Source organism: Cupressus sempervirens, chromosome 9 (assembly GCF_028749045.1).
Source record: "Cupressus sempervirens isolate cs-2001-9-10 chromosome 9, ASM2874904v1, whole genome shotgun sequence".
NCBI classification, from domain to species: domain Eukaryota; kingdom Viridiplantae; phylum Streptophyta; class Pinopsida; order Cupressales; family Cupressaceae; genus Cupressus; species Cupressus sempervirens.
This window is the reverse complement of record NC_143126.1, coordinates 318,315,714-318,341,459: the sequence shown is the minus strand read 5'-3', so window position 1 is coordinate 318,341,459 and position 25,746 is coordinate 318,315,714. Positions and strand designations below refer to the sequence as shown.

The window sequence follows — 25,746 nt, the reverse complement described above, 5'->3', positions numbered from 1 at the left end:
TCTCAATGGAAATGTAGGGAATCTCCACAAATGCAATGGATCTAATCAATACCAAATCATGAAGCCATGGGTGTAGATGTGCGCAAAGGAAGAAGAAGATGAATTCCAGAATGTAGAGGTCCTCCCTTGATGGCAAACAAAATGTTAGATCTTAAAAAGGAAATGCTCATAATGGATCCTTGAATCTTGAAACGAGCTTGAGAATTTCCTTGAATAACTTTGCTAGCTGTGATAATGCTTGTTTCATTTCGATAAGCCTTGAGATGTCCTTGGATGTGAAAATGAAATGCTTAAGCATCCTTATATACTTGTCAAGCTGACGGGGTCACCACATTTTAAAATTTAAATACTCGAGATAAAACTAGTTTCGACACTAAAATAGGCTAGGGTACAAATTGACCTTGTTGACCTATACTAATATGGTTGATTGGATTGACCTATTTAAGGATTATCCCAAGGAGAGATTATCTCGGGGTCTTAGAAACTGCATAAAAAGAATCGGGAAAAAAGAAAAAGAGTAGGCGAAAAAGCCATTTGAGTACAAATGCATCCATGAACCATAAAATCACTAACAGGCAAGAGCTAAAATGTCTTAAATGATGGTTGCTTCCATTTTAAAATGGTACAATAGTTCCAGATGGATGTGCTCTCTTTTGATGGTCATAGAATAGGTGAATGGAGAGACTCTCAACTTGGTGCTCATAGTACTCAGGATCGAGGATGCCATCATCTCTTAGAAATAGATAATACTAAGAGGGGGGGGGGGGGGGGGGGAGAGTGAATCAATATTCTACAAACTTTTGCCCACAACTGGATATTATTAATTGCTTTGCAATATGTGTATGAAAGTAAACCAACAGTGTTGAACAGTAAATAAAACCATACACAGAGAACTCATAACACAATTATTTGTTAACTAGGGAAACCCTGGCCAAGGAAAAACCCTGGTGGGGATGGTACCCACAAAATGATCCACTAAACAAAAGAATCCAGTTAAGGATATTGATCTTTTTAGGAGTTTGTGAAATACATATAGTGTCTTGGTCCTTGTTAGAGGACTAGGTCTTGTTAAAAGCCTCAACCCTATTAGAAGTTGGTAGTACAATTACAATGTATGCAAGATGAGCCCACTACCCAAACATGCAATATATAATTAAGTTTCTTTTACAAAGATAGATATACACACAATATTGTCTCACTGTTGTACTTCACAATTCCTTTGATCCTACACCAGATCTCGTATTATACAAGGCTCGCATATCACATATACATCCTTTACATTAGTTTGCATATCATTGCTCTTCACCCTTATCTGTGCAATTTATGATCTTTACTTACACCTTACCCTTTAGCAAACTCTGTTTAGTTGGCCTTAATGCTTCCATACAGTTGATAAATTACAAAATTAACTTAGGGTTAACATCTAGGATGTCATCCCATCATAGTTAAGTAATTATATTGTCACCAAAATAATTCCTTAAGCCATCTTATTATTTTACTGTCATGGTTTGTCCTACTCTATTAATTCCTGTGCTGATAAAATCTTTTGTAACTAATTCCGTACTCTCCGTACACATGTGCGCACTTACACATGTCATCATAACAATGTTAAGTATCTGTCCTTAACTGCGCATGTGTCAATTCTGACTTAATCATCCATACTCACAGAATCTATCTCTGTGTTGGTGCAACTATCTAATACTTAGACAATTTTTTGTCTCTCATTTCACAATGAAATGCCAAAATATATGTTGCCAAAAATGACGACACTAAATCAACTAAGTACTCAAGTGACTTAACCATATTGCCAAAAAAACTCTCCCTTTGGCATTGATGGCAACATATGGGAAAATTGGCTAAGTCCCAAAATGTTGAACAAAACTGTGGCCTCAACAAAATTTCAAAACTTCAAAATTTTATTCAACAACTTGGATCATTACATGTTACCATCTTTCCTTATCTCCTATTACAATGATTTCCTATATACATAGTTAAGCTCCCCCTTACATATATATGCATCTTTTACATTCCTTCTTTACATATATCATATAATTTATACAATTTTCCTTTACATTCTTCTCCCCTTTTGACATCAATGACAGAGGTGTCCAAAATTATATGTGTAAGACAAAATTGTGTTACCTTTCTCTGTTCTACCTTGAGATTCTTGATATGCAATCTGCAAAACCAAGTTTCAGCCTCTCAAGCTCCTTCTCCCAGTTATCTTTTACTGTATCCGATATGCTGATAAGTGTGCATAATGCATATGATTCAACTTCTACTGTGCTCAAGCCTGTGTAGGAAAATTTGTCATAATATGCCTTTGCTGCAAGACACTCGTCCAATTGCCTCTGCAAAATGCTGATTTTGGGAGATAAGTATTCTCTAAGAGTAGAGTATCTCTTTATTATCTTTTCCTTGTCATGTTCAAGATTTTTGATTTGTGAATTGCCTCCATATCTGCCTCAATATCTTCAATTCTTGCATCTGGTTGCTGCAATCTAATAATGAGTGTTTGAAGCTCACTCATTCTGCCTTTATCTTGTCATCAAATTCTATTAAGTAATTGTATGACATTGCGCATTGTCCATACAATTTACTCCATCTATGCTCTTTCTCAGCTTCTTGATGCAAACATTCAGGGTTTGCAAGTCATTCCTCACATATGTACATATTGTATCAAATAATGCTGCATCATGCTTTGTTTGTGCCTGTATCAAAGCAATGTCAAACAAAGTGGTGAACTCAGCATCAAAGCTTCTTATCATATCTTTGGCCTTTTTCTAAATGTCTGTCTCTGCAATACTTGTTTGCACTGTCTTTTGCATTCTTTCCCAAACTTTTGCCAAAGTTCTTTCTTAGTTCTTAACAGATTTATTATTTTGAAGTAAATTTCTTAGAGATGACCTCAATCCCTTCTGATCATCATCATCATCGGATGCTATAGGCAATGTAGTGTTTTTATTATTTCTGGGTTTACTGTTGGGACAGGTGTAATCTCTGGTGCAATATAAGGTATATCAGCCTTATGCTAGAATATTACCTTGTCTTCCTCAGTATCTGTATGTTTGAGTTGTGGCTAGAAGATACTCTCTTGCATCACAACTTTCCAAGCATTCTTCATCTTGTCCTCTTCTTCCTTTACTGCACCTATGCTTGCCTCTTCTTCCTTCTTTCTGTCTTCCTCTGCTTTCTTTCTTTCTTTCTTTCTTCTTCTTCAATCTTCCTTATCTTTTCTTCTTCCTACTTTTTTTCTTTGTCCTTTCTTTTCTTTTCTTCTGCGATCTTCCTTTTTCTTTCATCCCTAGCTTTTCTCTTTTCTTCTTCCTCATCATTCTCCTCATCTGAGCTAGAGTACTCAGCTATATTGCCAACAATTTTTGTGCCAAGATCCTTGAAAGGATTTTCTTCCTTCTCATCAATTGTTATATGAGTGTTATCTACTTGCATGGATTCAATAACAATCACTATTTGTGGAGGTGAATTAATTTTCAGAGTTCCCTCAGCGTCTTCTTCACCAACACTAGGTGTACTGGCCTCAATATGCATAGAGCTTACTCCTTCTAACTATGCACTCTCCTTAGTGGCTTTAGGCATAGAAGCCATGGAACTTACTATGGCTTCTTTTGTCTCTTTGTTTTACTTCTTGATAGTTTCCTCCCATCAAAAGAATGTGTCTCTTTTATTCCTTACCAAGGGCTCAATTCCCTACAATATATTTTGAAAGTCTTCATCATTATTGACTTCGCAAAGTTTCTTGATCATGTTTTCTATGATTTTCTTATCTTCTCCAATCACTCTTCTTCTGCTATTTATCAATCTATTGTACAAATCCTCTAGAATGTGTCTTTGAACATCTTCAAATCTCTTGTTCCTTAATATCATATTCCTTACTATTGCATTTTCTAACTAGATTCTATCCATATTATTATACAAACTGTAATATTTATTCAATTGAACAAACTATCATTCTCAATGATTTGTACATTTAAGTTTTCCACTTTGGGTTTCTAAGCTTTCTTACTAGTTGATGTTCTGCCCTCACCAACTACTTGTTCTACTGCCTTCTCTTCCTCAGATTCACTGATTTGCATTCTTTTCCTTCTCTTCCTCGGACCACTGGTGGTGTTCTTGGTCCCCTTCTTAGGAATTGGTACAGATTCTTGCTTAACGTTCACCAATCTTTTTCATTTTCTTTGTGTAAATGATGTTACTACCACATCTTTATCAGTTTTCTCCTTCTATCCAGTTTTTTCTTTAACAGGTTGCACTTGCTCAACTGCGGCATCGGGTGCACTTGGAATTTGTGTTGGTGATCCAACAACAATAATTCCTTCATCAAGTCTAGTTACAACAAGAGTTGTAGCTACCAACTATTTTGTCTCACCTTTGGCCCTTATCTTCTTGGCAATACCTAAGGCTTCATTGTATTCTTCTCTGCTCATGCCAGTTTCTTTGAGAATAGCCTTTATCTTCTTTTGAATATTCTTCTTAATTTCTTTGTTGTGAAGTTCAGAGTGAACTTCCTTTATCTTTTCTTCATAAGCCACCCATCTAGGACATTTAGTATCTCTTTCTAACTGGATTATTATCTTCGCATATCCCTCAATGAGTTCTTAACTCATTTCATAACTCATAGGTTCTATGAATTTTATGCTTGGTTCCACGACCTCCATACAAGTTGTATCTGTTTCCACCATAAAACACATTTCATCTTTGTACTTCTCTACCACAACAGGAGGGATTATGTGTCTCTATTTTATTTCCAACTGAAAATTCTTCATCATTCTTTCAATAGCTTTGTCTTTGACATCTTCAAGTTTGGCCCTGTAACTCTGAGTGATCAACTTCATGGTGCACTCATTACTATTCCAACATCATACCAGGGAATTGTTTGGTTACATGCAAAAGCAAACAGGTCAGTAAAGATTCAAATCTAAAAACTGAGTTCTTAGATTTCTTCAGCTTTGCTATGTTATCCAACTGCACTCTAACAATCTCACACATGTTCACCTTTTTTGTTTCAATAGCCATCACATATGCTGCATGTAAAAATCTCACTAGCATAGAATTTACTCTTGAATTGTGATTGAGTTTATATCCAATAATCTTTCTCAAAACTATAACTCCAGTATATCCTTAATTAGGTTAACTTTTATATTTCTACCATTATATTTAGTCTTCAGATTAGTTTCAACAATTTTCTTGATGTTTCTGTCATTGACCAAGTTACAACCTTCATTGCTCAGTCCTGAGACCTTATGAATTAGGTCACTATCAATTATGATAGGTGTATCTCCTACCTAAAACATCTCTTCATGCACTCTGCTCAAGATAATCCTACTCCATTCATGATTATCAAATTCCGTATAGAACATATACTTGATCAGGTTCAACTCATTCAAGTTCGCAAACTCGGGTTTCAAGGTTAGGTTTCCGTTTGACATAATACCTAAATCCTTATGAATGTCTTCATCTCCAATACCCTCAAATTTATAGTGAATATAGCTCCTAACATTTTCTACGTGAAGCACATTTGGTGGAATTTGTGAAAACGCTCCCAAAGGATCATCAATTATAGAAACAAATGGGTGCTTCTTAAATTTATACCTTGGTCTCTCACTAACATCACACACAGACTGGCTTGCCATTATGCTAACTGATTATGCTGAAAAATTCAACTGAAAGCTTCATAAAATCGCTTAATTATTGCATATTAGGGCTTCTTCAACTTCGCATTTTCAAATACTTCAATTTGCTCTTAATTTGCTATCAAATCACTCACAAATGCTCTAGGACTCTTCACATGATCAAATGGTACTCAAATTTTTTTTCGCAATTCTTAAATTGTTTCAAAATTAACTTCGCATAAAAGGCACATCTACTTTATCCGCAAAAGTTGTTTATGATTACTAGTAAGATTGTTTTCTTCCATACGACCTACTGTGATCATAAAAATGTTTGTGCGCTTAACTGTAACTTCATTATCTCTTCTACCTTCTGCTAACTGCGTAAGTTCTAATTCGACCTCTAACTTCAGTTCCTTCAGTTCTGATCAACTAATGCTCTGTCTTTTTGGAAATGCTTATTTCGAATATGATGAGTTACAAACAATTGCTGACTTCAATCTTCCATTAGGTGCATCAAAGAATTATTTTTCTAAAACTATATGTGAACTTTTTGGATCATTCGCTTTCACAAATACTTTCTTGAATTCTTCAACATTCTCTGAGTGCTTCCTTCTGACTATTATTGCTGCCATTACCATTTCTTCTGTCGTTTCTATTATTGTTTCTTTTGTAGTTAGGATTCCTATTAAAATTCCTTCTATCCATTCTGCAGAATCTCGCTGTGTGTTCAAAGTTATTGCGTAACTGACATACAAGTGCATTCCTTCTTTGTTTGGTTACATTCTAATTATTTGTTACTCTGCAATTTCTTGCAATGTGTCCAAGGTTGTTACATTTGTAAGTTGTAACATACAATCTGGTTCCTTTCTCCATTATTGGATCTTCTTTGTGATCTCCTTCTTTCATTACCTACAAGGCTAGTATTACTAAACATTCTACTATGTCCATTATCACTATCAAACTTAGGTTTCTTACAGTCTACTACTTTATGTCCAAAACCATGACAATTATAACAATATAAATTATTAACAGGTTTAAAAGACTTACCTGTGCAATCTCTCTTCATATGACCAACTTCATTGCATAAAAAACATCTACCTTTGAATTCATGTCTAACCTCCTTAGGAGATTCAATGTGCTCTATTTTCTTAGATTTATCATGTTTCTCAGATAGATCAACTTGCTCAATTTCTTTAGATACTATTATAGATATGTTTGAGTCAATCTTACTCTGATCAGTTTCTTTAGGCTTAGGGTTTTCTATAATTGGATATGGTTCCTTCCTAACTTCAGTTTTCTTGGCTGATTTCTCTCCAATAAGATATCCAAGACCTATCTTATCATAAGATCTCTGAAAATATAGTTGTTCATCAATTTTCTCACTACTGGATTAAAGCTTCTCTAACTGTTGTTTAGCTTGTGTTAATTCTTCTTTCAAAATGGTATTGTACTTTTCTAATTCTGCATGTTCTGTTCTTATTGCATTTAATTTAGATGTTACTTGAGTCAGATGGGATCTTAGCTCTGTATTCTCAAATTTTAGATCTGGTTTAGTCTCATTGCCATCTTTCCTAAGGCTCAACTTAAGTTCAACAAATTTCAACTCATGTTTCAAGATCTCATTTTCTTTCTTCGGGACTAGCACTTCATCATTGTCATTAGTCTTCTCTTTTGATTCCTTCCTAGATTTAAGGTAATCAATTTTATCTTTCAGTTTACCAATGTAATCTTTGCATCTTCATATCTTTCTTTCAAATTGTCTCTTTCCTCTGTAAGAAGATCAATTTGCTCTAGGGCTTCTTCAAGATTGCTCTTTAATTGTTCCATATTCAGAAGGATCTTACTCAAGTTGTTAAGCCTCTTCTGAGTAACTAGGCTCTGATACCAATTATTAGAAATAGATAATACTGAGAGGGGGGTGGGGAGAGGGTGGGGAGGGGGGGTGAATCAGTATTCTATAAATGTTTGCCCATAACTGGATATTATTAACTACTTTGCAATATGTGTATGAAAATAACCCAACAATGCTGAACAATAACTAAAACCATACACAAAGAGAACTCATAACACCATTATTTGTTAACCAGGAAAACCCTGGCCAAGGGAAAACCCCAACAAAATGATCCACTAAACAAAAGAATCTGGTTAAGGATATTGACCTTGTTAGGAGTTTGTGAATTACATATAGTGTCTCGGTCCTTGTTAAAGGACTAGGCCCTATTAAAAGCCTCAACCCTGTTAGGAGTTGGTAGTAAGATTACAATGTATGCAAGATGAGCCCACTGCCCAAACATGCAATATACAATTAAGTTTCTTCTACAAGATAGATATACATATAATACTGTCTCACTACTGTACTTCACAATTCCTCTGATCATACACCAGATCTCACATTATTCAAGGCTCACATGTCACATATACATCCTTCACATTAGTTTGCATATCATTACTCTTCACCCTTAACTACGCAAGTTATGATCTTTACTTATACCTTGCTTTTTAGCAAACTCTGTTTAGTTGGCCTTGATGCTTCCATACATTTAGTAAATTACAAAATTAACCCAAGGTTAACATCTAGGATGTCATCCCATCATAGTTAAGTAATTATTTTGTTGCCAAAATAATTCCTTAAGCCGTACTTATCATTTTGTTGTCATGCTCTGTCTTGATCTGTTAATTCCTTTGCTGATGAATCTTTTGTAACTAATTCCGTACTCTTTGTACACATGTGCACACTTGCACAGGTCATCATGACAATGTTAAGTATCTGTCCTCAACTGCGTATGTATCAATTCTGACGCAGTCATCCGTACTCACAGAATCTATCTTTGTGCTACTGCAACTATCTAATGTCTCTGATTTCATAATGAAATACCAAAATATATGTTGCCATAAATGACAATGCTAAATCGACTAAGTACTCAACTAACTTAACCATATTGCCATTATCATCATCCTCCACGCCCATAAGAATTTAAGTCAAATTGAAATCAACAATCTTCTTCAAGGTCAATCTGTTGTAATCTATCTTCTTGATATCTACCTCAGCGCACATGCCAATCCAAATGTCTTTGAGTAGATAAATGTGTGGGACACTTTGCCTTTTTGTCATTCATCCCTCGGTAATCAATGTTCTGAATTTGAACTTCTTGAGAGTGATCTCCTGGAGTTCAATTTCTATACACTTAGCCTTTGGAATAGTGACTAGGGTATTCATTCCAATCTAAAGTGGTATCTGTGAAGAAACAACAACTCTAGGCTTATTTAATGTAGAGTGATATGCTCGGAGTGCCATGAGATGCTTTGCAAGCTCAATGAGAATGATTCTATCACCAGGACACTGAGAAAGTGTACAAGGCTCACACATGGCACAACCAAGTCTCATGTAGGTGAAAGTAGGAATCTAAAGAAATAGACACCCATACTTATTCATGTTCTTCCATGCTATGTCATACACTTGCCTCTTTAGAAAATCTTTTGTCAAAGAGGCACATGTAATATCTGAAGGAGGTTCCCTTTACACTTCTATAATGTATTCGGCTTGGTCTCAATTGTAGCTACTAACAATACTCCCAGATTGGCCGCAACAATCTATGTAATGTCCCCCCTTTATAGGAAAGCTTCTAGCTCGTTCATGTATGGTGCCTTCAAGTTGGTATTAGGTCCCCCTCCCATATGACAAAGCTTCACAACCTTTACCTGTATGAGTGTCTTGAAATTGATATTGACACTTTTGATGTATAGTATTTCCAAAAAAGACACTTCACACCATACAATACCCTCTTCTTACTCCTATATGGCAAACTTTGGAATCCATTGTCATGCAAGTATTGACTATGCACCTCCACTATACAAACCCACAACTCTTTTGTACGACAAACTGAACCTTCCACCTACACTCACTTTCTCTTGTATGCTAAGGCACTACACCTGTACGTCTTGGAAAATAAAATAACTTAGTTTGTGTAGAAAAGGAATGAACATACTCTCATGTTGGATTGAATTGGCAATAACAAATACTTGTATTCTTAGACGATGAAGATAGTTTTCAGATTATATCAAATATGTCTTCAACTAAAGACTTTATACATTTGGACCAATCAACAAAATAGGGTAAGTTACTCTCACCAAAATTGCGAAGTGCCAAAATTGGGAGGATCTTGTACATCTAGAATGATAGGCAATACTCAAATCCCATTGGAATCTGCGAGTACATGAGAAAACAAAAAAATCATGATACCTACAGCTATGCCAAACTCGTTCTTATAATTGAGCTCTCGGAAGTTTCCCAAAGGGTTACAAACAAGCCGACATGACCAAATAATAACTAATTAATAAAAAGGGGCCTGCAAGATATTATTTTGAGTTTTGGGTCATACAAGCAATTAATTATAATTAAACGATTTAATTATTTTGGGGACATTAGAATCATCCCAGCCCAAGAATTGTTTTCCCTCAAGCAATTGCTGATTCAGATGCTTCAAGATTTGTTCACTTTCCCATTTGGCATCTTCAATTGGCAGGTCCTTCCATTGAACTAGGTACTCCTTGATGGTGCATGACCTTGACTTTTTCTCTCTAAGTTCAATAATCTCTACATGTTCCATCATAAGTTTTCCTTCTTTTTCAATGGGTGGGAGTTCCTTGAAAACCATAATAAGATGGCTGAGTGCCTTGTTAAGGCACAAAACATGAAAAACATTGCGAATTCGACATTCCTTTGGGAGTTCCACTAGTAGGAAACTTCACCCACTCTTTGAACCACTCTATAGGGTCCATAGAAGCATGACTTCAACTTTTCGGCACCATTTTTCTTCAAGGAAGATTGTCTGTACAACTATAGCTAGAGTTGTACCAACTCTCCTCCCTGAATTGAGTGAACTCCGCTCTACCTTGTGTTGGTCAACATACCTCTCGTGCTGATTTTGAGACCTATAAAAGTTGTCCTTGTGAGACCTCAAGAAATCCAAACCTTTTTGCAACCAATCCTTGGCCCTTGCTCCAAGACTGTCGCCTAATGCTAGATCCATAAATGACAAGGCCTCATAATCATAAAATGCCTCAAAGGGTGGAATACCTATTGAGATTTATAGGTTGTGTTGAAACAATGCTCTGCTAAATGTAGTCAATGGACCCACGTCTTTGGTTGTGCTAAAATTTTGTTTTTGAGGTAGCCCTCCAACTATTTGTTCACAATCTTCATCTAATCATCTGTCTGTGGGTGGTAGCTCGTACTTAGCGACAATTTTGTTCCTTCCAAGAAAAATAGTTCTATCCAAATGTGCTAAGGAAATGCTTATCCCTGTCACTAACTATCTTCCGTAGAAGACCATGCAAGCTAAACACCCCTCAACAAAACAACAACAATCTGAGCTGGTTGACATCTTGTTGGAATCGAAAACAAATGAGCATATTTGATCAAATGGTCCACAATGAAAAAAATGCAATCCTTACCTTGTACTCTCAGAAGTTTGATGATAGAACTCATCAAAATGCTCTACCATTTTTTATTAGGTATTGGCAAGGGTTTTAGTAACCATGCATGCAAGGGATGCTTGTATCTGTTCTATTGGTAAGTGGAACATTCCCGTACACATTGCAGTACATCATCCTTCGAGCCCTTCCAAGTGAACTTTTCTCAAATTTTCCTATATTTCTTGAGGTATTCAGGGTGTACTATGAGAAGCAAGTCATGAACTTCACTCAGAATCCTCTCCATTTTCAATTTGAGTACCAGATAGATTCTATCCTTGTGGTAGATGATGTCGTCAAACCACCTTGTACCTATCATCTTGTATTTGGCCATCCATCAATTTGCATGCAAAAGAATTCTCATAGTATTCAACCACCACATTATTCTTTCGCTTCACGTACTTGATGTCAAAATCCTATCATTGGATTTTTCTCACCCATTTTTGTCGCTGCTCTTTCAAGTCCTGGTCTAGGAAATTCCTCAAACTGTTGTGATTTGTGCACACAACAAATTTTTCTCTAAAGTACTACCAAAAATTGGTCAGTGCGTGCACGATGATGATGATCTCTTTGTCATAGATGGAGTACAGTTGTTTAGCTCTTGAGAGCTTCCAACTCGCAAATGCGATGGGGTGATGGTATTTTATTAGCACCGCTTGAATACCTTCACCTAATGCATGGCCTTCCAGGAGAACCAGGTAAGTGAAGTCTGGTACTGCTAGTATTAGACACATACTCATAACTTCCTTCAACTTGTTGAATTTGTGTTGCACCTGCTCATCCTAATAGATAGATCCCTTCTTCGTTAGGTCTGTCATTGGAGCTCCAAGTTGTGGAAACCCTTTCAAAAATCTTATGTAATAACTACACTGTCCAAAGAATCCACACGGCTCCGAAAGTGTCTTGGGTGGGGGATAGTCAAGAATTGCTTGAATCTTTTCTCGGTGCACCTTGACCACTCGAGCATTGATTATGTGACCCAAGTACAATATCTTGGTCATACCAAACTCACATTTGGACCTTTTTGCAAACAATAAATGCAACTCTGTGATTACTAATACTTCGTCTAAATGTCTTAGATGTTCGTCCCACATCTTTCTTTAATTGAGTTTGTCCTTGAAGAATACCAACAAGAACTTGCACAGTTGCTTGTTGAAGATGTGGTTCATGCAGGACTAGAAGGTAGTTGGAGCATTGGTCAATCCAAATGGCTTGACCAAGAAATCGTAGTATCCGTAGTGGCAATAGAAAGTACTCTTATAGCCATCTTGCTCCCTCATGCGGATTTGGTGGTAGTTGGAGTGAAGATCAATTTTGGAGAAATAGACTACTCCAAGTAGTTTGTCCAACAACACATCAATCCAAGGAATGGGGTATCTATTCTTGATAGTCTTCTTGTTAAATGCATGGTATTCAACACATCCTAAGGGTCTCATCCTTCTTCTTCACCAATACCACTGAGCATGCAAAGGGACTAGGGTTGGGCCTGATCCATTCTTTACCTAGGAGTTCTTGATTTGTATTCTCTATCTCTTCCTTGAACTTCTTTGGATGGTGTTAGGGTGTAGTGATTATAGGTTTGGATCCTTCCTCCAACTCAATGGTGTTCTCAAAACCTCTATGTGGTGGTATAACGGGTAGAATATTTGTGAAGACCAAATTGTGCTTACTCAATACTGCTTGAAGCTCCTCGTTTTAGTGGTAAATCTGTTGAATGCTCACAAGTTCCATCAAGACCAAGCAATATGCTGTCTTGACACCATAATCATGTTTGAAAATTCAAATACAATTCAAACTGCAAATCAATCTGATCCATATGGAAGTGATCTTGGGGACAATATCAGAGGCAAGAGGAGGTGCAAATCAGGAGCAGACCTGAGCTTTAGGAGTGAATTGCTGACCTGAAGGTGATTAATTTAAAGATCTCTTTATAGTAAAAGATGCTGGCTCGGTATTTGAAGTGTTTGTTGATATTTGTTTATGAAAACAGTCTATGACAGCGAATTAGGAACTTGCTTTGGGTTTGAATATAATCTGATTTTTTTTGAGGTTTTGGAGTTTTCCTGATTTTATTTATTTTTGCGTTTTCTGATGTTCTATAGTTTTTTGGATTTTTGAATAATATTGCAACTTTGAAATGCAACTATGAACTAATATAAACATGAACTTATAAATCAAATACGGTCAGCAAATAGAAATGTAAATATCTAATTCCTTTCAAGCCCAAATGACTGACAAAATTGTACCAGGCAATTCTGAAACAAATGTGGAAATTTGGAGACATGTAATTTTGTTCCCTTCCCTAATTTTCACTGTAGAAGGCACTACCAGCTCCGATTAATAATTCTGGACAGCTAAACACAGAAGATCATCCACACACTTCTCCATGTGAATGATGTCAGCCCTTTGAACTGCTGTATGACTGCTGTAGTTATGATCTCAGACCTGGTGACACTTCAACTTTATTGTTTCTGCGGCTGCAAGCTCAAATTTGGCATCCCTTATGTCCAATCTAAATCTCCAGCGAGGTTCTGGTTCAACACAACTGCAAATTGTGGAAGAAAGTCCCTTCTCTAATGTTAATGTCAGCTACCAGGCCTGTACGGCTAGCCTGATAATCCAAATCCTCTTCCAAAGCACTGATCAAACTGTTGGTTGATGAAATTTGACTTCCAACAGGTGCTCCAAAAATTATCAAAAACTTTTCCTGCACAAATAATGACTACTATTGCTGTCCTTTATGAAATCAAGCTTCAGTAAGCTGAATGGACAATGAATTCCCTATTTCTTACAGGCTGGGGCATCATCCAAACTTGATAGCACTCAATAGTTTTCATTCTTGAGACCTCAAATGCTGCAAAAATCCTCTCCCAGAGTTCTCAAACGTGGCACGGAAATTATAAACTTGGATGATGACAAATGAGACCCCACAACACCTTTTGTTCACTTTTTTATTTTCAGCCCTAACCCTAAATTCAAGTTAGGGTTTCATTTGCCCCTTTTAATAATAAAAAACTTTATTTTATTATGCCCCTTGTTTATGCCTCCTCCTAAAAGTCAAACAAGGGGCAATTCTCCATTTATAAGTTGGCCCCTTTATTAATTATAACATTATATGTTATAAAGCCTAAGGAGGAGGGCCGATAAATTTATAAAAATTCAAAATTTATTTAATATAAAGGGAGTATGTTGTCATTTTAGTATTATATTATAAAAAACCAAACTTGGGAATTATTTAAATATTTCTTTTTATTAATAAATCTAATCTGGAGCTCAGAATCAAAATCCTTCTGAAATGTTGTGGTCACCTCTTTGATCTGAACTCTTGCAGGCTAAGTGGCAGTTCTTCCTAGAAAATAGTAACTTGCCCTGAAATTTAGGGACCTCACTAAGTACCAAAGACTGTCCAAGGGGGTCCCTACTCAGCTCCTCAATCCACCGGGTGGTCAACCTGTTAACTGTCAGTTCTCACAAAAATCTAGGAATGCTCATCAAATGAAGGGATTTGATCTTGTCAACCCCAAGCCGAGACCCTATGATTCCTTTATGATGTATGTTGCTCTGGAACCACTGTTAGTGAAGTGTGAGTTCTTCCTTAAAAATAGGAGCACACCCTAAAAAACAGGAAATGTACTCAAAGTCCCCAAATTGTTCACAGAGGTCTTTGGATGCCTCCTAGACAACTCCCAGTCAATCCCTAAAAAATAGGGATCCTTACTAAACTTTAGGAAGATGGCGTCAACTGCCTAGAACTGCTTGAAAAGCTTCTACATAACTCTCTAAGGCCTTGCACTTATTCCCTTCACTCTATAGGCCAACCTCTACTCATCTGCCAGTCACCGAGGAGTCAAAAATTGGGGACATAGTGTGATTTCATGCAGCTCACCAATCAATTCAATACATTTGGGAAACAGATACTCGTTACAGTTTACTCAAACTGATAAACTATAAGTTGTATCTAGCCTAGAACATTGTGAACCTGTTTTCTAGCTATGTCCAATCTTTTTGTTCACTTTCTTATATGTTATCTGGATTTTTTTTACACCATAGTCCCCAAAGACAGAAATATTCTTGGTTATCTGATTTGGTTTCGACCTTAGAATACACTTTTGAAAGTATATAGTTGAAATTCCTTGTTTTTAAATTGTTTTTTGCCCATTTATCAAGGGGCTTGCCACTAAACTGGATATCATTGAAACCAAAAGCTATAGTTTTGGCAAACAGGTCAATTAGATAGTTCTCTAATTGATTTTTTCTCCAACTCCAATATAGGTATGGAGAGATTTGCTGTAATAGAATAATTTGTGTTTTGTGATGCTCAATGAGCCTCCAAGTTCAAAGGTTCTCCTTAAAATTGCTGCCTGCCTGTGCCATGTTAGTGTTTGCATTTATGCATAAGTTTACCTAGATCATATTTGATTATAAAATGCCCAATTTACTTCAATTTATAAATCGTGATGTAGATATATATTAAGAAAAAATGGGTGAGTTTTACTTGAAATGAAATTGTCAATTCGACTGAACTTGTAACGTTATCAGTATCACACTACTCTCTTATCTCTTATTCTCTTCCCACATTTCTTCCTTGCCCCCTTAACTTGTTTTTCTCTCTACCTCCCTTTTTGTCTGTCATGTTGAGACTTACATTTATGCACAAATTCCTGGATTATATTTTATGTACAAACTGCCTAATATGCTCTAAGATATAAATAAGGACATAGCTAAATTAATAGACCACACATGAACTGGAGTGGTAGTCAGGTTCTGGTTTGAAGAAAACGAGAGCAAGTTTTACTGGAAATTAAAAGTATGTAAATTCCTGAACTTCTCACATTAGTGTATTACTCTCCTCTTTCCACTCATTCTCTCTTTCTTCCTCTTCCTACCTCTATGTCCCTCTCCCTCCGTATTGAAGTTTCACGTTTCTCTTAACATTCATCCACATAATTTCCTTTATTTGATTGAGTTTTCATGCCTATTAAAGTGTTTAAAATCTGTATTTCAGAGGCTACCTATTTATAATGTTTTTCACAATGCAGCTATCTAGAGCTGACTCCAGTTGGGGTTTTAGACACATCTTTAATTGAGGCTACAGACTTGATGAATACTGATGTTCTTGGGAAATCAGATCCTTTTGCATTACTATTTGTACGACTGAAAACAGAACGCATAAAGAGAAGTTCAACAAAAAAGAACACTTTGCATCCAGTTTGGAATGAAGGTTTTTTTATTGAGGTCAGTTCCTATATCTTGTTGAATACAATATACAGTGAAATTACTATCATCAACATGGAAAACATGCTAAGATTGTATTTTCTGACATTACTATGCTAGGTAGATGATCCTCTTTCACAGTACTTGACAATTCGATTGATGGATGATGAAACATTAGGAAATGCAGAATTTATTGGGGTGGCTAAGTACCCTTTGAAGGAGGTATTTTCTTCCCTCATCTCTGTAACATATTCTGCATTTTGCAAGGATATGTTGAATAGGGTTGTATTCATCAGTAATGCACTAAAAGCTCAATCTTCATAAATATATTAAAAATGCAATTTTTCTATATTAGCATTGCTCTGTTCTAATTTTTGTTGCGGTGTATTATCTCCTTACAATATCCGGTGGATGAATTTTATCTGAACATGCTATGCATGTAAAAATTTGAATTTGTGACAAGAAATATCTAATATGATTTAAGTTCTTATGTATATATAACCATGAGTTCCACTTGTATGCTAATGTATATTAATTGGGTGTGATATTTTCTTTTGGAATATAGGGCATTATATTTCAAAACCAGACTAATCTGTATTTGAAAATATCATGTACCTTTGAGACTCATTAAATACATACAAGAAAACGATATAGAAGAATGCCATGCATGGTGAATGAACCATATTGAGGAAACATGACAGCTTAGGTTAAAAGAAAATAAGATTTAATAAACTGTAGAATTTAAAATCTTTAAACTCCAAGGTTATAGTTCTTTCCTACCCTTTGTAGGATTATAAGTAATCATTATTGCAACCCTAATTTATTCTATTTTCATGTTTAATATTAGCTACCATGAACTGTCCAATGATTACTATTGCTGTTTGCATGGGTAAATTTAGTACAATAATATGCTCTTCACTTAACCTTTCTATATTCCATTCCTTGTGCATATTTCTCTCTCCTCATCCTCACCATTCTCCTAACTATTTATGCTGTGTTTTATGGACCTGTTAATGACAATACGTATCAAACTGATACTCATATACCTATCATTGTTTTGCACTAACTTTTGCTTGATTTGGATCTAAAAGCAGCTTCAGAGTTGCAAGAAATCTCTATAAATAGGATAGGGAGTGATTGTCTTTGCTAAAAATCCATTAAAATCATAGTCATGGACTACATGCAATTTGATTTGATAAGTATGCATATTAGCCAATCAAAGACCTTGTAATTAGCTTATTTAGAAGAGAAGTGGCATGTATATATAAACATTGGACATGTTAGTCTAAGCTTAAATTATTGAGTGACTTGGGCAATCTTAGTGAACCACTGGTCTTGTAGTGCATGAGTTGAGTTTACACATGGCCAATTTGGTAGCTATTCATATGAGGGGTCACCTTCCATTTGGAAAATTTATGTGCAATTTGGAGATAAGTCATTATTCATTTGGTAAGTCATGTTTATACCAAAGTCATTATCATAGAGGAGTGAGTCAAGGGTGCCATTCAAGGCTTGTTGGATCACCTATGAGTTTTTGTTATACTTATGGGTTTCATAGAGGAGTGAGTCAAGGGTGCGGAAATGCAACTGCATTTCTTGATGCACTTATTAAAACTTGCCAGGTCATCGAAGCTATGAATTTTCCATTGTGCTTTTTGGTTACAGCCAATGATAGAAATTTTATAAGTTTGCCTACATGAAGTTTCATTTTCTTAGGTTCACATGCAACTTCTCATGCCAAACATATGAAGATATCTTGCAAACATCTTGCAAATGCACACGATGCTCCACCATCTGGTTGAACTCTAATAGAGACAAGTTCCTACTAGTTGAAGTAGAGATTAGTATGTTGATCACTTGCTCAATCATTGATAACAAATCAAGATCATTGAGAAAGAATTAAATAGGTGTGATAAACATCACAAGGTTCTAGTAAATGACTAGCTAAGTGATACACAAAGTTATGAATCACAAGCATTGCAAAGCATCGATGTTTACCGTACGGGGTAAATAGATTAATGCACACAAACAATGAACAAGAACAGCAACAGTAGTACTCCTTTTATTATTTGCATGTGCCAAGAGATTACATAATATTGGTGATGATTTACAATGATCCTGGAGGGTGTATATATACTTCCCGCCCAACCTTCCTGAAGGAGTCCATTGGCTACATGACAATGCTAATCTACCCGTCGGCTACACAATCTTTACCGACGACATCAACTCGTTGGCTACACAATTTCTACTGACGACATCTACACAATATTTACCGACGACATCAACCCATTGGCTACACAATATTTACCAACGATAATCGAAAAGTCACTTAATTCATTTTAGGTGGTACACAAAGTTATAAATAACAAGCATTGACACAAATCTTGGCAAAGTTTTATAATTCATCTTAATTAACAAGATTACAAGCACAAAATCAATAATAATAACAAGCATTGACATAAATCTTGGCTACGTTTTATAATTCATCTTAAGTAACAAGATTACAAGCACAAAATCAATAACCTCATTATAAGCTTTTAAAGCATAGACTTAATATCAACTAACATTGATTAAATTTCATGAAAGCACAATATGTTGACTTTAAAGTTCCAATGAAAATTTATGCGCCATAAGTTTTTCCTAAAAGTTTGAATGAAAATTTCTCTAACATAAGTTTGACATGTTATTCACAAATTCTGAACTCAAGAGTCAAAATATTTTCTTATAAGCTCTGAAGTGGTAGATATTAGGGATAAAATATGTAGTGTCCCCTTCCAAGGAGCACTTAGAGATGACCGTTTAGCCTATTTAATTCCCATAGGCTAATGTCAGAATATAAGAGAATATATTAAAATAATTATTTAAGTTTGTCCAATAAAGTGACATTTTACAGATAAATTTATTAAGTGAGGATTAAAGGGAAATATTTCAAGTGGTAATTCAAAACATCCTCCAGGAATGTTTAGATGGAAAATATAAAAAGGATTTCGGAAGTTAATTTGCATATGTTTGATTTAATTTTCTCTTGGTGGATTCTGAAGCTTTTTTGGGAACAAAACTCTAAGAGAAATCCTTTTTTAGAGTTGAAAGATCTACTCTAGCTGGTTGCAGGTGGAGCCATTCAGGTTTCTTGTGTAGATTAATAGATTAAGGATGCATAAATTGTAAGTCTTTTAGACAAGAAAACTATATGAATTTTTGAGGCAATTGCACATATTTGGTTGTTTATATTATTGTATGATGGAATGATTTATTCAAGGCCTTATTTCTTTATTGGCTGGGCAATAACATGGAGTTATGAGGCATGGAATTTCTGATATATTTGGAGCAACTGGGTCATTTTTGTCATTGCCTTACATACTCATAGCTGGGCATTCAAACTTGAAATCTCTTTCAGCTGAGAAACATCGCATTGAAGTTTTTTGGTCGGTTTCATTCATTTTGCTGGCTATCTACTTCAGAACTTTCGGGGTGATCAAATTTTTTATTCATTGTTGATTGAACCTGTTGCTATGCATTGAGATGACAGTTGGGCAACACATAATATGGTTTTTTGTGGAATATACCAAGCTGGTCAACTTCATATGTTTATGAATTGGGTGCCTAAGATCAGATTGGATAGAAAACAAAGTTTTGGTTGGATGTAAGGCACCAAGTCATTGGAATGAGGTTTGTTTGCAGATACAGAAGAGTGCAAGGAGTGGTGTGGTGCATAGTCTAAGCCAGTTTGGGCTGGGCGACATCAAATAAGGCACAATAATGGTCTAATCTGCCAGTAAACAACGTCAGAAAAATATATCTGCTCGTACCATAATCGGCTTATTCTAGCAGCAGAATGTCACTTGGTATTTGTTTATCTCAGTCATTGCATGAAGTGAACTGTTGATAGTTATTTCAGTAGAGGTTTGTGTGCAGATACAGAAGAGTGCAATGAGTGGTGTGGTGCATAGTCTAAGCCAGTTTGGGCTGGGCGACATCAAATAAGGCACAATAATAGTCTAATCTGCCAGTAAACAATGTCAGAAAAATATATATGCTCATACTGTAATCGGCTTATTCTAGCAGCAGAATGTCACTTGGTATTTGTTTATCTCGGTCATTGCATGAAGTGAGCTGTTGATAGTTATTTCAGTATATGTAATATAACTACTGAGTGTATGAGTTTCCATGTGAACTGGATATTATAAAATATATATATTATTTCACTTGTGCATACATTTGAACTCTGTGATAAAAAGCTCATGGGGAAGAGTGCAAGAATTTGGTAAAAATACGCAATGGTTCTGACAAAATAGTTACAAAATTTTCCTCAAAAAAATTGCTTCAAATGATCTCATCCCTATTCATAAATAAGACAAAATAAAAAACTTTCAAAATATAACTAAATCTAAAACATTTAATCTGATGAATGTAATAGTATGCTCATCTTTCTCAAAATCTTATATATCAAGCCGTTGGCCTTTTAGCAAAAAAAAAGGCTCATCTTTCTCTTTTTTCAAAACAGCCACTTGGTGAAAATTGGTAGATGCGGCAGTGTTAGAAAATATAATTTTTTGTTAAGTGATTTTCAAAAATCTAATGACTTTGGCTCACACATTTATCCTCTAGAACATCACAAACATTTCTAGATCCTCTAAAAACTCTAACCATTGTTAATCCATCAACACCTTAGTATCTCACTATGCCAATCCTAAGAATCTGAAATCTTATTTCCTTCCACAACCATAACTCAAAGTTTGAAAGATGAATTCTTCTTCATTGCTTGTCCCAAGGTTTTAAAGGTATCAATATGGTACTAGAAAATAACTAGTTCTTGGAAGAGACAAAAGCTCTTGTGCAGTACTGTATATACTAAGAAGATTGAAGGAAGGAAAGTGGTGACACTGGTGCTGTTTCTAGAAACCTCTTTAGGGCACTGGGAGCTTTCTTCAAACTTGCAAATGGACAAGGAAATACCTTTTGCTTCTACTGAAAATAGTAGCAATTGATTTCTGACAAAGTTGATCAATGAACTGCTTCTATATTGGCTTTTAATCCTCCTTGTAAGTTTCCCTCACTTTAGGTGCAACTTTTGTTGGTCTTTGCCATGCTTCTAGGCACACATAACTAATGCATCCACTATGCAAAGATTGGAGTGGCCTTTGCCAATGAAAAGTCCACTTTTCTAAGCAATGTAATAGCATTTGTAAATTTCATCAGAGAATCAATAAAACACTAGCGCTCATTTCTGTAGAAATTGGCACACAAAGTATTGCAGATAATTGAATAAACACTTAGGAATCAAATAATTTTGATCAGTTAATCTGAAGCTATCCAATCCCAAATTGGGCTCTAGAGACACAATGTTGAAACAAAATCAACTAACACCAATCCACAATTTGTTAGCTCTGTGTGTGGAATGTGTGATTTGCAGAAAGAGGATGCATTAATTGGTTAATGTTCAAAGGTTTTTAGAGTGAGCATACTACAACACAATCCTTTGTACCTTTAAAGTTACCCAGGGATGCGCCCCCGGTATATTTTCAGCTGTCTCCGTCCTGCAAACATCTCAGAGACTTGGGAACACCTAGGGGACTTTGACTTTGACTTCTAGAATAAAATAGACTTTGACTCTAAAAGTAACACAAATTTGGCATATGAATTCTGTTGATTCTTATATTTTAAGGTTCAACTATGTATAAGTACAAGTGCATGCTTTATCCATGTTTTCATATAAATATTTAAAATTTTTCTATATATTTTTATTTTCTCTATTGTTATATAGCCATCCCCATTTGCCGTCCCCTTCCATCCACAAAGTTGGCAAAAACTTTTGCCCTCCTGGAAACCTGTTCCATTGTCCCCTGCCGTCCCTGTCCCGTAAATTCAGGGGAACACAACATAATTTGAATGAATAAATAAGAACATGTTACACTTCAAAATATTTATGTCATTTGATATTTATTGTGTTTGATCAGAAGAGTAGTACAATATCTTGTATCTTGTTTCAACAGTGTTATAAACAAGTTGTTCAAAACATACACAAGAAAGATAGTTTCAAAAATATTTAATGTACAGAGCTTTATTTGGAAAATATTAAACTGTTGAATTCCTTTTCACCTCTGACAATTCAATTTTTTCTTGGTTACCCATCATTCAACTGAACTGTCCCACACATTATTTTTGGCGAATTGCTGCATAGGAAGCAGCTTCATTTTATATTATATTAGAAAATGAAAATTACATTGTTCATTGCATTGTCTTTTTATCCAGCTAAGCTATAGAGGAGGGTGCAGAGTCTCTCAATGATTTGTTGCGATCATTCTATCCATGTAGGGGTGAATATATTTTTGTTGTGGCCCACGAAGAAAGCATATATTTCCATGTTTCTTATCAGGCCATATTCTCATTAGGATAATGGCTTGCATCATTATTGTCACTTTTCCTTACAGTAGCAATGTGTATTGGCATCCCTAACTAATCCTTCCATTTGATCTCTGCTCAGATGTGAAAGGATGTTCAATAACTCTATTTGGTATGTTTGGATGACAAATCTATTACTTGCTCTTGCTCCTCATTCAAAGTCTCTAGAGGTTCTTACTATATTGTATAGAATAGTTTTCAGTGATTCTGTGTTGTGGATTGCACAGGAGCCAACCACTTTTCTTCTATGACCATTTAGATCACAATTTCTTCCACTGCCCATAGAATCGTAAATACCTTTCTTAGTTTATCTTCCAGACTTGGTCACCTTGCAGACACTTTTTGGAATAATTATCTATTTAGCCATTTCTTTGGCTATGCCCACCTCACTTTCCTTCCTACTCTTATATATTCCATAAATCCCCATTCATATATGTTGAGACTATCTGTGTTTGTATCTTTACCCCTCCTATTAATAGTCTGATGAATTGGTTAGTAGGACTTATTCCTGGCATAGTATATTGTGCAAGTCATTCCATCCTTTTTCATTGCTATTTTGATATCCTTGCTTTGGTCTATCCCTTGATGGGGAGGCTACCATCTTATTTGGTTCTTGATAAATATGCTTTAATGTGTAGTCTCCTATCTGCTCCATGTTTCAATGTATCTTTTATATCCAATTCATAATCTTCCAGCCAAAGGCCTTCTTGGAGAGCCAACTGTTCATATGAAAATCAGAAAATTCCCCTCAATCGCCATTGAGATCAGTCTTATTTGGCACAAAATTCAAGACCAGCCAACAATGTGAAAATTTTGACATCATTATTAGCATCCTCCAATAGTTTGATCTAGCCTGCCCAAAACTTGTTCTCGTTTTTTTAAATAAACCCAGCCCGAGGCTCCAAAATTGCCCCTTGAGGCCTCATTAAAATTCAAGTTGAACTTGTGGTGGGGGAGTGGCCCATTTTGCAAATGCTCATTGATTATCGGTGTCTCTGTAATTGCTAAGTTGGGCTGAACAATCTCACACATTGAGCTACTCAGACTTACATGCACATTAACCCAAATTCAGCAAATGTGCATCTAATAATTCGCAAGATTCCCTACAATTCTTTAAAACAATACAGAGACAAACCACTTCACAAATAAAATTTAGTCCAATATTGGTTCATTAATGAAAATTTACAAATGCTATTACAATGAATCACTTGGACAGTTGACTAAGTTGTTTCTTGCCTGGAGGATTAAATGAATGCTTGTATCTATACAGTTTATTAAATTTCTAGAGCTTGTATAGTTTACAATGCTCATCTATATTGGATGGTTTACACTTTTAGTTACTTTACAATCTTATAAACATGCTACTTGGGATGAATATATAGCTGGGAGGTGGAGAGGAGGGCAAGGGATTACAATTAACTTTTGCGGGACTTTAAAAGAAGAGGATATATCCTTGTAGGAAAAGTTAAAACAATCACACAAAGAAAAAATCCCTTGTCACTAGCTTATCCTTTTGTATGTAATATTCCACCTAGATATTCTCTCCCAAAACTCCCAAATAATTTACAATATGCAAATAGATAATTTTTGCAATAAAAACTAGCGAATGGTGAAATAGAATCATTCAAAAATTGTTTTTTCTTTATAATCTCAGCAATACAATAACATGAAACATCCAATCTTAAAAATAGTGCTAACAACTAGATTGGAGAAACTTAACCAAAACTTAGAATTGGCTTAGAATTGGCAAGGCCAACTCAACTCGTGAATCAGATTGGAATTGGCTACGAATTAGGTAGTGAAAAAACCCTTGAAATTTAGAGATTTTAACGATTTAAAACTTATTTCATGCACCCTTTATTGAATATAACTTAAAAACACTATAACATCTCAAATAGAAGCTAACATACATAAACAAATAACATAAATGATAAATCCATCACATACGTAAAATTTAAATTGTAATTTGTAGTTGAAGTAAATAGAAAACATAGGATCATTTGACATGGATATGTAGAATTATAAATGTTGTCAAATCATAAATGTATGTAAGATGAAGATTCATAAAACCAATGACATCAAAGCATAAATGTATGTAAGATGAAGATCCATGAAATGTGTCATGTCCCCTCTCTTTAGCTCTGTCTGGTAGTGACATGAGAGTAAGCCTATTATGGAGTCTCATAGGCTGGCAATGGTGATCAGGGACTCAGTCAGAGTTTTCGGTGTCCGGATTTGGTATTTCTGGTTGTAGTAGATCAATTGAGAGTAGTTCCTTGATTTTAGGAGGAGACTCCTACCTTTTAGGAGGTTGTGATTTTTTCTAGAGTTGAGGTTCTATGAATTACCCCTAATCTCAATTTCAAGAGATATGGGTGTGTTCCCTAATTTTTAGGACTATCCCTAGATTTGAGGGTGAGACTACCAGTTGGCTCAAGTTGTCCGACATCAGTCACAGGCAGGTGACAAACTCAGTTTCATGTTTTGGAGGTGTTTAGGTGTCACGTCCCCTACTTTTCTCTAGTAGAATTTAATAATAAGTTATAATAAAATAATAATAATGAATGAATAAATTATAATATAATTTATCATTCAACTCAAAACACTAATTAATATAATATAATATAATGTAGTGAACAATATTATAAATGGTATAATATGATATTTTCGTTATATGATATCATTTCATGATAAGAGTAATAATGTATGGAACAAATGTTTAATAAATAGATAATTTATCTAATAAATATAATATATTTTCTATTTGATTCTTTATCTAATTCATATAAATTAAATATTAAATATTTTGTGAATAATGAATATAATATTAAAATATTATATAATGTCAAACATTAATATTAAGATTGACATATCATAATAAATATTATTATAATATCAAAGATAGTGAAAATTATAATAATCATAATTAATCAACTAAATGTAATAGTTGTGACCTTTGGAGAAACCCATCCTTGTTCCTCCCGTGCAGATATAAAGGATGATAGTTCTGAGGCATAAAAAAGGGGAT

General features: G+C 35.2%; 1 protein-coding gene across 3 annotated transcripts in view; it reads left to right on the top strand.

Moving 5' to 3' along the window:
* Positions 1-25,746, top strand: part of LOC149538656 (synaptotagmin-5-like) — a 318,251-nt gene that overhangs the window by 211,965 nt on the left and 80,540 nt on the right. For 2 of the 3 annotated variants that reach the window (XM_089799985.1, XM_089799984.1), the window contains 2 exons: positions 16,142-16,337; positions 16,437-16,538. In XM_089799985.1, coding sequence (XP_089656111.1) covers positions 16,142-16,337; positions 16,437-16,538 — 298 coding nt within the window. The remainder of the gene's footprint in view (positions 1-16,141; positions 16,338-16,436; positions 16,539-25,746) is intronic. The other variant, XR_016356085.1, reaches the window with a different exon arrangement.